We start from the raw sequence: 12,552 nt of genomic DNA on the forward strand, positions 1-12,552 counted from the left end.
TCGGTCGAGTAGCTCCTCAGTTGGCATCACGAAGCTGAGTGAACCCCAAAAAACGGCAACAGTGCATTGCGGCCCAGATGGTCATCCATAAAAGTGCCGGCCACGCCCGGCAGCGCTTAACTTCGGTGATCTGGCGGGAAACGATGTATCCACTGTGGCGAAGCCGTTGCCTAACTGTTAACATGGATCATTATAAATCTAAGACGTGAATACCTTGTCATAGATTGGGTAATTCACATGAATGGGACGAAGCTAGAATCTACACATTACTTTTCAACATTTATATCCGTGATGATTGCTAAGTGGTTGCCTGTATTGTCCAAAAGAATGAAACCATTACACACACAACTAACATTTCAGACTGAATCGTAATAAGGTTGCGGACAATCACGAAAGTGTTGGGTTCTGAAATGTGCCTTGCCGTAAGAGCAAGCCGATAAATGCGTGTGAGTTGTAGCACCCTCCTCGCCAAAGCTGCAAGCTATCAACAGACTCAGCGAGGTTGAAGTGATCTGCTGCAGACTGTAACACATCAGCTGAAATTCCTAAGCCTAGTGTTGTCCTTCAAGAACCGAAGTGAAGTTTTCCCTCTGTCGTGTGCTCTCTCCTGAGGACTGTGCATAATTTTGTCCTCTACTATTCTCTGTGGCCTGTCTCTTTTGTATGCAAGTCTACAGAATTTCAGAGGACCAGTGGCAAAAGCTTTGCAAAGTGTTGGCCAGTCAGCAAGTCTCGCCTCCATGCTATAGATTTATAATGTTTACCAGTCGCTACACAACCTGGCTTTGAACTCTCAAATAATTGTGCGTTTCTCTCCCACTCTCCAGTCTGTTCGACACTCTTGCCAATGCCGTTTTCTCCACTTATACACTTCTCGAAAACTTTCGACTTGGTTTGTCCCGCAATACAATTTGTTTAGATTAACCAATGAGGAGACCTCTTCCAATTTTATAAGACAAGGGTCGTCCACCTCACCTAAGGTGGTAAAGAGAGGCGGCCAAAGGAGATCAGAATTTACATTCACAAAGCAGGCCAGCCGTATCTGACGGTATGGAGAGATGTTTTCTGACTGCCCTCCACATAGCGTTCCTGGAAAGTGGGGCCTTTGAAATCTGTGTGCCCCGGACGCTCTGGTTCGTAAAACTCGTGACTTTCTTCTCAGGTGTTCGTCACGCCACGTTATGTATTTCCATGACAGCGACGTTGGACCCACGTCGCACAGAGCGCAAAGTACTGTGTGACACCGGCAGGAAGACGTGTGGTCGTCGCCAGCCCCGGGCAGTAGCGGGGCCCGGCGTGCCCTACCTGCTTCCTCGCAGCCGCTGTGGTCTACACAGGCCACTGAAGAGGCAGCCCTCAGCCCCTAGGCGGTCGTTCCAACACTGGGTCACTCGCCTGGACACCCAGCGTGGATAATCATGCACTGAACTGAACTTCAGAAAAATTCATGCAAAACCCCCACAAAAAAAGAAAGAATTAACGTAGAATTAGCTGGCTTCATTTGGCAATCAGACGTTACTCATTACAGCTGTTAATTGTTTTAATGAAAAGGCGGGAATTAAACTCAGATACAAGGGCTAACCAGAAAGTAACAGACGTTTTGAAATAAAAAAAGTTAACAATGTTGAAGAACCAAATTTTAATACATACATTTTAAAGGTACACTCTTCAGCTATTTTTCTACACAATCGCCTTCCAAATTGAGGCGCTTAGCGTATCTTGGCACAAATTTTTCAATACCGTCACTGTGGAAATCTGCCCCCTGCGATTGCTGCCACCGGTTTATGCGAGCATGCAGTTCGGCGTCAGTACCGAAGTGTTGTGTAGCGAGCAACACCTCCATTGCTTGGAAGCAGTCGTAGTCGCTCAGAGGCAAATCCGGGCTGTATGCTGGATCTTCAAACGCCTCCCATCCAAAATCCTGACGGAGCACGCGGGTACGATTGGTCGTTTCTGGATGCGCGTTGTGGTGAACAAAACTAAGCTTTTACGCTAAGCCGCACGGGGTAGCCGCGCGGTCTCAGGCGCCTTGTCACGGTTCTCGCGGCTTCTCCGTAGGAGTTTCGAATCCTCTCTCGGGCATGGGTGTGTGTGTTGTCCTTATCCTTTCTGTGGCCTCGGCAATCTACCTAAATCAAAAATTTCAGTAACCACGCTTCTCTACCAGAGTTTCATGCACTGAACTCCACAACATTTGGGAAAAATGTTGCAAAAGTTCTATAACCGTGAAACAACGATTTTTCACGAATTTTGTGTTGATTCTCATCACCAGTTTGTCAGCCACAGGGTTAGGCCTACCACTGCGACCTTCATCGTGGACACTTGTATGGCCGTTTTTAAACTCAATATACCATTGCCTCACTCGGCTTTCAGTCGTTATTCCTTTTCCGTACCCATCACAAAGGTCGCGATAAATTTCAATTGGTCTACAGTTGTTGCCGACGAAAACCTCATCACAGAACACACGTCACAATTGGTGGGATTTTCTATTACAGCACACATTTTAGCAGTCACAGAAAGCAAAATAAAAGACACACGCCAAACGTTACCATCACTGGATACGTACTGAGAGTAGGAACGTTATGGAACCACGATGGTGGCTGTAGCTCCACCCACCGTCACGACAGAAGAAAACATCTGTTACCTCCTGGATAGCCCTCGTAGTACTGATTGTCAGTCAAATTATGACTGTCATATGAGACGCACCAGTGCGGCAATAGAGTGCCACGTGTCATTTGCTGTCAATCTTTGAATCAGTTTAATGTTTTGTTTAGTTCTAAGTGAACATTAATAAATTTATTTTTGATACTTGTTTCTGACAGCTGCGCACTGTCAGAAATTAAAGTTGATGCTTTTCGAGGAGATAATGTCTTAAGAGAACACCGATGACCCATGCTAACCCCCCTGGAGAACGGTAGAAATTACTCCAGTGTCCGTCAATTATTCTCCATTCTGCGTCTATGAAGAGATTAACGGTCGAATAGCAGACCTGTGCATTTATCCAGATTGGGAGTATTTGCTGCACCAAGTGTCTGTGCGGTACGTGATGCTGTTTGAAATTTGACACCACTGATAAGTTTTAGGGTATGGTGGGTGTAGGTTTCGGCTAGCATAATCAGTGATTCTGAAATTTATACCAGTTACACTTTGTTTCAGGTTGCCCATTATGCTTCGACTAAACTAAACTAGTTCGTAGAATTCTTACAGCAATGCAGTCGAGCAATACAAAACGGAAGCCCGAGTGTGGAGCGTAATGGTTACACACTGAACCGGGTGACGGAATCCCCATTTGGTCTTCCAGGTTTAGCTATATCTACGGTTTGCCTAAATCGCTGCAGGCAAATGCAAGAATGTTCAGATAAATGGGATTGCAGCGGGGTGACGTCTTCGGCAAGCACTAACGTTTCGATAGGTGCACCTACTGTAGTTTCTGAGGGACAATGCAACGACAGAGCACTGTGCTAGGAAATTGCAGGTGACATGCTGCACAACTCACACACACACACACACACACACACACACACACACCCACACCCACTCACACACACATACACACACACACACACACACACACACACACACACACACACGCTATAAACAGTTTCGTGACGATGCAACAAAAATGATCAATGTCACAAGTTATCGACAGTGAATATTAGTGACTAATAGAAGACGTAGCATTAATGCATTAATTCCGTCCCTCTGTAGAGAGAGAGAGAGAGTAGGAATCTGCGGAGAATTTAAGTAAAAACCTCCATCAATATAAGGTCACTTGCTGATTTAACCTCAACTGCTCACTTAATAACATTATCTCAATTGGTGGAAGTGCATGCAAGAATCTGCTTGTTGTTATATTGCATATGGTGATCAATGCCCAGGAAATGTTCTGCAATAGCAGATTTGCTATGCTCTTGTAAGAATGTGTCACGCTTATTATCAATACATCGATCGTCCATGGTGCTGATGGTCTGACCAATATATGATACGCAACAACTGAAAGGAATACAGTAGACACCCGCCTAACGCCAACGCAGATCATTCTTTACGTACCCTAAAAGAGCCGTTCTCTTATATAGTGGTCGAAAAATACATTTCATATCACACACTCTAAGAGAACTAAAATATACTACTGGCCATTAAAATTGCTACACCAGGAAGATGACATGCTACAGACGCGAAATTTAACTGACAGGAAGAAGATGCTGTGATATGCAAATGATTAGCTTTTCAGAGCATTCACACAAGGTTGGCGCCGGTGGCGATACCTACAACGTGCTGACATGAGGAAAGTTTCCAACCGATTTCTCATACGCAAACAGCAGTTGACCGGCGTTGCCTGTTGAAACGTTATTGCCATGCCTCGTGTAAGGAGGAGAAATGCGTACCATCACGTTTCCGACTTTGATGAAGGTCGGATTGTAGCCTATCGTGATTGCGGTTTATCGTATCGCGATATTGCTGCTCGCGTTGATCGAGATCGGATGACTGTTGGCAGAATATGGAATCGGTGGGTTCAGGAGGGTAATACGGAACGCCGTGCTGGATTCCAACAGCCTCGTATCACTAGCAGTCGAGATGACAGGCATCTTATCCGCATGGATGTAACGGATCGTGCAGCCACGTCTCGATCCCTGAGTCAACAGACGAGGACGTTTGCGAGACAACAACCATCTACACGAACAGTTCGACGACGTTTGCAGCAGCATGGACTATCAGCTCGGAGACCATGGCTGCAGCTACCCATGACGCTGGATCACAGACAGGAGCGCCTGCGATGGTGTAGTCAACGACGAACCTGGGAGCACGAATGGCAAAACGTTATTTTTTCGGATGAATCCAGGTTCTGTTTACAGCATCACGATGGTCGAATCCGTGTTTGTCGACATCGTGGTGAACGCACATTGGAAGCGAGTATTCGTAATCACCATACTGGCATATCACCCGGCGTAATTGTATGGGGTGCCAATGGTTACACGTCTCGGTCACCTCTTGTTCGCATTGACGGTACTTTGAACAGTGGACGTTACACTTCAGATGTATTACGGTCCGTGGCCCTACCCTTCATTCGATCCCTGCGAAACCGTACATTTGAGCAGGATAATGCACGACCGCATGTTGCAGGTCCTGTACGGGCCTTTCTGGATACATAAAATGTTCGACTGCTGCCCTGTCCAGGACATTCCTCAGATCTCTCACCAATGGTGGCCGAGCAACTGCCTCGTCACAATACGCCAGTCACTAGTCTTGATGAACTGTGATATGGTGTTAAAGCTGCATGGCAGCTGTATCTGTACACGCCATCCAAGCTCTGTTTGACTGAATACCCAGGCGAATCAAGGTCGTTATTACGGCCAGAGGTAGTTGTTCTGGGTACTGAATTCTCAGGATGTATGCACCCAAACTGCGTCAAAATGTAATCACATGTCATTTCTAGTATGATATATTTGTCCAATGAATACCCGTTTATCATCTGCATTTCTTCTTGGTGTAGCAATTTTAATGGCCAGTAGTGTACGACGCACTTCAAAGCAGTTTTCGGAATGGGATGGAAATCGGTACAGACAAACAAATGATTGCAATTTCAGAAAAACTAGATGATTCACGCAAGCGAAAGAGCTTCAAAAACTGAACAAGTTAATAATGCTTTGGTTCATCGCTGGCCCTTGAGCAACCACTGATTCGGCTTGTCATTGACCGATAGAGTTGTTCTACGTCCTCCTGAAGGATATCGTACCAAATTCTGTCCAACTCGCACGTAGATCGTCGAAATCCCGAGCTGGTTGTAGGTCCCTGCCCACAAAGCTCCAAACTTTCTCAACTGTGAGAGAGATCCAGAGACCATGCTGGCCAAGACTGCGTTTCCCAAGTACGAAGACAAGCAACAGAGACTCTCGCCTTATGCGGACAGGCATTTTCTTGCTGAGATGTAGGCCCAAGATGGCTTGCCATCAAGGACTACAATAAAGAGCGTAGAATATCATCGAAGTACCGCTGTGCTGCTAGGGTGGCGCAGAAGACAACGAAAGGGGTCCTGCTACGAAAAGAACACACCGCACCATCACTCCTGCTTGTAGGGGCGTATGGTGGGCGACAGTCAGGTCGGTGTCCCACCGCTGTCTCAGGCGTCTCCAGACACGTCTTCGTTGGTTATCGGGGGTCATTTCGTAGCAGGACTCATCTCTAACGGCAATTCCAGTCCAGGCAGTGAGATTCGAGACCGAAGACATGGCTGGAGCCGCAGACATTGGTGGGATACCGACCTCACTGCCGACCACCACACGCCCCTACAAGTGGGAGTGACGGTGCGGGGTGTTCTTTTCGTAGCAGGGCCCCTTTCGTTGTCAGCCACGGCACCCTTGCAGCACAGCGCTACGTCGAAGACATTCTACGACCCGATTTGTAGCCCTTCATCGCAAGCCATCCTGGGCTGACACTGCAGCAAGATAACGCCTGCCCGCAAACGGCAAGAATATCTACTGCTCGTCTTCCTGCTTGCCAAACCCTAGCTTGGCCAGGAAGGTCGTCGGATCTGTTGTGGACTAGCGGCATCCACTTTGATGAAAATCTCACTGTCGCTGAAAAAATTGATACAGATCTTTTGGTAGGACGAATGCATGGGTTCTCGGGGAAGCACATATACAATGAAAGTAACACAGAGAATCAAATAGCAAAATATATTACTCAGTTTTGGTAACGTTCGTTACAGCTATTGTAGAATGTGGGTTTAGCGTATCTGTCCTGCGTTGACTACAGTTCCATGAACACAAATTAAATTATGTTCTCTGGACTAAAGTCTGAAGAAAGCTTATCGTCTGTCTCGATGTACTGTACTATTCTAAGAACAGTTCCAAACTAACGGCACTCAGTTAAATCTGTAGGCAAGCGGTCTCTATCCATACATGTCAATTCTAATCACTTTTCTGTTTCTACTGAAGACTAACCACTATATATCGGCCACTGTTTCTATCTCATTCGACGACTTGAAGGCTTGAAGACACGACGAAAGTTCTGCAGGAATTCCCTAGCAAGCCTCGGACTGATTTCCGACTTGCAGCTGACAACTTCGGCTCTCGCACGACTACTTAAGCCCGCCCCTCTCTTCCTGGTGGCGCTGTCGCTCCACTGCGCGTGACTCGCGCGGCAGTTTGATTGATATGCGCGCAGTACGAGTACGTCCACGGTACTTCTGGTAGCAACTGTTACAAATTCTTCTTGTGTGCTGCTTCAGTACACGACAGGATTTCTCGCCGTTTCAGAACGTTTGGAGCATTATGGGCAGGACCCCGCAACCAGTTCGAGATTTTGACGATCTAACGCTCCAGTTGGACACAATCTGGCAGAATATCCCTCAGCAGGATATCCAGCGATTCTGTCAGTCTATGCCAAGCCGAATAACTCCTTGCATAGGGGCCAGAGGTGGACCAAAGCGTTATAAACTCGCACAGTTCGTGAAGCTCTCCCTCTTGAATAAACCACCCAATTTTTCTGAAACTGCGGTCATTTGTTTTGTGTGCATGTACATAATATCCATCGGTTTCAGTCCCATTCGGATGACATCTTTTTTTTCCTTTTTTTCCTAGGTTGGAACTGCTAGCTGCGTAAGATAAAATGGCTGTGGTCTTTGGTACCGCCTCGTTATTGTCATCACTGTCCCGATTGATGGTTAGTCGACAGTGCAATGCACGTCTTTCACTACAACTGACAGACAGTGACTTCGAGGTGGGAAAACTCAGATGACAAACGTTCAGGATGTGAGATGACATGGGTCCTACGAGGCAAGGTACGAAATACCCCTCACGCTGACACGGATGTTGAAAGCTATCATCCGGAAGATACAAATCAGAGTGAGTTGGCTTCCTATACAGGACACGTCCAGAGGTGACATCAACCTTCCTAAACATCAAGGAAGGCTACTTTTCTTGACAGTAATAAATAAACACTTGACTCCATTACGTTTGAAGAATCTATTAGAAAAATACAGAAATCCTAATGTTTTTAGGACCAAACAATGCTGTCCCTTAAATAAAGCATTCTCAAATGTGATCTTATTTCCTCGATTTATTAATTTTGTCATTTTAGAGTTAGGCACAATATGTCCATGATGGTAGGAGGACAGAAATGTGATCACACGTGCCACTTCTCTCGTTACTTCCCACTGGGCATTTAATGTGTAGATAGTTGTATTTCTCAAAGAGAAGGACAGCTTTTTCCTAAAATTCAGATGGTCCCACCAACACACTAAAAATACCAACTGCTATCAGGGGCTGTATACTGAAGTTGTAAACAGAATGATATGCCTTACTATTTGTTCCCAAATTAGTGAAAGAAGTACTTCATTACAATTGTATAACTTTCCATAACAGAAAATGTTTTGGCATTTCAGACCACCGGTCAATCCAAACTTATGAGAGGACAGTGTCTGATGAACAAAGATTTCCAGGATTACTCACCTGGTTCCCAAACTCCATTCCACGTTGTCCATAAGAGTCCACGTCGTGTACCCAATCACTGGAACTCCATCAACGTTCACTGCTTCCAGAAGAGCTCCCAGGAAACCCTACAGGTAAAAAAAAATACAATCCTTGTAACTGAAATGAGCTCACAGACTTCAAAACCGATGTCGGACTGCAACACAGGGGCGTGAATGTTACGTACGATATAGTAGTCGATCCTGTCAGTGTCGTTCCGTCCTCCTGAATTCCTCAGACCATTCTCTGTTACAATAATCGGATATCCAGGATATTCGTTACCAATCCAGTTCAGTAAACTTCGGAATCCCCAGGGAACTGCCTGAAAGAAAAAGAAGACATTTCTTGTATTTATCATTTTTCCACTAAAACTTTCTTTTTAAGACAGATAGGAATGTTACGAACGTTCACTCTTTCATCCGCTTAATTCACAGGCTCTGTCCCCAGCGCTCGCTCTATTCGTAACGTTCTCTCTCCCTCTCTTTCTTTCTCTCTATGCCTAGATCTCTCTGTCTGTCTGTCTATCTGTCTGTCTGTCTCTCTCTCTCTCTCTCTCACACACACACACACACACATATGCACACAAAAGCCTCCCCATCAATCCAAGGCAAGCATAAAATCATCATCCACCACCGTTCCTTTCTATCGTACACCCACTGTGGCTTTTAGTATGTCAGATCTCAGAAGACTAAACGCCTTGGCGTGCAATAAAAACCAGGGCTGAATGCAGGCAATTTTTAGAGCTCCTTCCCTCAATCGGTAGAAACGGAATCCTTGTACATGAAATGTCTTCGCTGTTGCGGATACGAGCAACCATCAGTTACGCGAGGGAATGACGACAGTGAAAATTTGTACCCGACTGGAGCACAAAACCGGATTTCCCACCTTACGCGTGCGGTCGCCTGAAGCGGTTTGGCTATCCGTGCACGACTCACGGCATACGTCGTCATTCCTGAGTCACAACCTGCACTCTAACACGCATTATGTGGTCCTCGAGCAGGACGGCATTTCAATTGAAAGTCGCTGCCTGGTGTGAGCGGATAAATATGATATTACAGTGCCTGTATTGTTAAGAACGATCCAATATTTCTTCGGACGCGCATGCGTCTATGCATGTTCGGAGAACAAGCAGCGTGATGGTATGGGGTGCCACTGGTTACACGTTTCGGTCACCTCTTGTTCACATTGAGGGCAATTTGAACAGTGGACGTTACATTTCAGATGTGTTACGACCCGTAGCTCTACCCTTCACTCGATACCTGCGAAACCCTACATTTCAGCAGGATAATGTACGACCACATGTGCAGGGCCTGTAGGGGCCTTTCTGGATACATAAAATGTTCGACTGCTGCCCTGGCCAGCACATTCTCCAGATCTCTCACCAATTGAAAACGTTTGGTCAATGGTGACCGAGCAACTGCCTCGTCACATTACGCCCGTCACTACCGTTGATGAACTGTGGTATGGTGTTGAAGCTGCATCGGCAGCTGTCCCTGTACACGCCATCCAAGCTGTGTTTGATTCAATGCCCAGGCGTATCAAGGCCGTTATTACGGCCAGAGGTGGTTGTTCTGGGTACTGTTTTCGCAGGATCAATGCACCCAAATTGCGTGAACATGTAATCACATGCCAGTTCTAGTTTAATATATTTGTCTAATGAATACCCGTTTATCATCTGCATTTCTTCTTGGTGTAGCAATTTTAATGGCCAGTAGTGTATCCTCAGTTGCGAGTAAGAGCAACTATCGTCTGTGCTTGGATACATCCACGCATGCACGTCCAAAGGAATATTGCATCGTTCTTCTTAACAACACACGCACTGCAATATCATATTTATCCACCCGTACCAGGCAGCAAGTTCTAGTTAAAATGTCCCCACTGCACGGGAATTACATACTGTGCCTTCGAATGCAGGCTGCGACACAGTATCGACGGCATATGGAAGTCTAGGCCCTGTCAACAGTCTCTCACGGCTATCCAAAGCGGCTAAGGCGGCTACTCGCGTAAAGCGGCAAACCCAGGTTCGAGTCCCGGTCTGGCACAAATTTTCACTTTCGTCATACCCTTATGCAGCTCATGGATGCTCGTATTCGCAACTGCAAAAACATTTCATACCGGCTGTAGTCGCTGCAGTGTCTATTACTTACAACACAGGCACTGGAATGTGGAATCCTTAGGTGAACTTTGCTGTCCGTCTAGTAAGACCGTTTTTCTCAGGAACCGGGTGGACGTATGAAGTTGAAATTTATGACAAATGCTAACGTCTACGGGCCCATGACGATTAAAATACTTAATCATCTAAATCAATGTAGACTAAAGATGCGGACATTTATGTCACATACACTACTGGCCAGTAAAATTGCTACACCAAGAAGAAATGCAGATGATAAACGGATATTCATTGGACAAATTTATTATACTAGTACTGACAGAGCTTGGGTGGCGTGTACAGGTACAGCTGCCCATGCAGCTTCAACATGATACCACAGTTCATCAAGAGTAGTGACTGGCCTATTATGACGAGCCAGTTGCTCGGCCACCATTGACCAGACGTTTTCAGTTGGTGAGAGATCTGGAGAATGTGCTGGCCAGGGCAGCAGTCGAACATTTTCTGTATCCGGAAAGGCCCCTAGAGGACCTGCTACATGTAGTCGCGCATTATCCTGCTGAAAATGTAGGGTCTCGCAGGGATCGAATGAAGGGTAGAACCACTGGTCGTAACACATCTGAAATGTAACGTCCACTGTTCAAACTGCCGTCAATTTGAACAAGAGGTGACCGAGACGTGTAACCAATGGCACCCCATACCATCACGCTGGGTGATATGCCAGTATGGCGATGACGAATAAAGACACGCTTCCAACGTGCGTTCCCAGCGATGTCGCCAAACACGGATGCGACCATCATGATGCTGTAAGCAGAACCTGGATTCATCTGAAAAAATGACGTTTTGCCATTCGTGCACCCAGGTTCGTCGTTGACTACACCATCGCAGGCGCTCCTGTCTGTGGTGCAGCGTCAGGGGTAACCGCAGCCATGGTCTCCGAGCTGATAGTCAATGCTGCTACAAACGTCGTCGAACTGTTCGTGCAGATGGTTGTTGTGTCGCAAACGTCCTCGTCTGTTGACTCAGGGATCGAGACGTGGCTGCACGACCCGTTATAGCCATACAGATAAGATGCCTGTCATCTCGACTGCTAGGGATAAGAGGCCGCTGGGATGCAGCACAGCGTTCCGTATTACCCTCCTGAACCCACCGATTCCATATTCTGCTAACAGTCATTGGACCTCGATCAACGCGAGCAGCAATCTCGCGATACGATAAACCGCAATCGCGATAGGCTACAATTGGAACTTTATCAAAGTCGGAAACGTGATGGTACACATTTCTCCTCCTTACACGAGGCATCACAACAACGTTTCACGAGGCAACGCCGGTCAACTGCTGTTTGTGCATGAGAAATCGGTTGGAAACTTTGCTCATGCCAGCACGTTGTAGGTGTCACCACCGGCGCCAACCTTGTGTGAATGCTCTGAAAAACTAATCATTTGCATATCACAGCATGTTCTTCCTGTCTGTTAAATTTCGCGTCTGTGCAACAAACGCGAAATACTACAGGCCATACAAATACCTTCAGAAACGACTTCCTGACACTTCAATCTACACTCGATGTTAACAAATTTCTCTTCTTCAGAAACGCTTTCCTTGCCATTGCCAGTCTACATTTTATATCTCCTCTACTTCGACCGTCATCAGTTATTTTGCCTCCCAAATAACAAAACTCCAACTACATTCCATTATCCTCGTTTTGCTTTTGTTGATGTTCATCTTATATCCTCCTTCCAAGAAACTGTCCATTCCGTTCAACTGTTCTTCCGTCCTTTGCTGTCTCTGACAGAATTACAATGTCATCGGCGAACCTCAAAGTTTTTATTTCTTCTCCATGAATTTTAATACCTACTCCGAATTTTTCTTTTGTTTCCTTTACTACTTGCTCAATATACAGATTGAACAACATCGGGGAGTGGCTACAACCCTGTCTTACTCCCTTCCCAACCACTTCTTCCCTTTCACGTCCCTCGA

At 46.2% G+C, this 12,552-nt stretch overlaps 1 protein-coding gene across 1 annotated transcript in view; it reads right to left on the bottom strand.

The window, feature by feature from the left end:
• The window catches only part of LOC124622789 (myrosinase 1-like), a 69,970-nt gene that overhangs the window by 4,096 nt on the left and 53,322 nt on the right, over positions 1-12,552 (bottom strand). Inside the window, exons 9-10 of the mRNA XM_047148582.1 lie at positions 8,656-8,790; positions 8,451-8,557 (exon numbers count right to left, since the gene is read on the bottom strand). Coding sequence (XP_047004538.1) covers positions 8,451-8,557; positions 8,656-8,790 — 242 coding nt within the window. The remainder of the gene's footprint in view (positions 1-8,450; positions 8,558-8,655; positions 8,791-12,552) is intronic.

This window comes from Schistocerca americana, chromosome 7 (assembly GCF_021461395.2).
Source record: "Schistocerca americana isolate TAMUIC-IGC-003095 chromosome 7, iqSchAmer2.1, whole genome shotgun sequence".
NCBI lineage: Eukaryota > Metazoa > Arthropoda > Insecta > Orthoptera > Acrididae > Schistocerca > Schistocerca americana.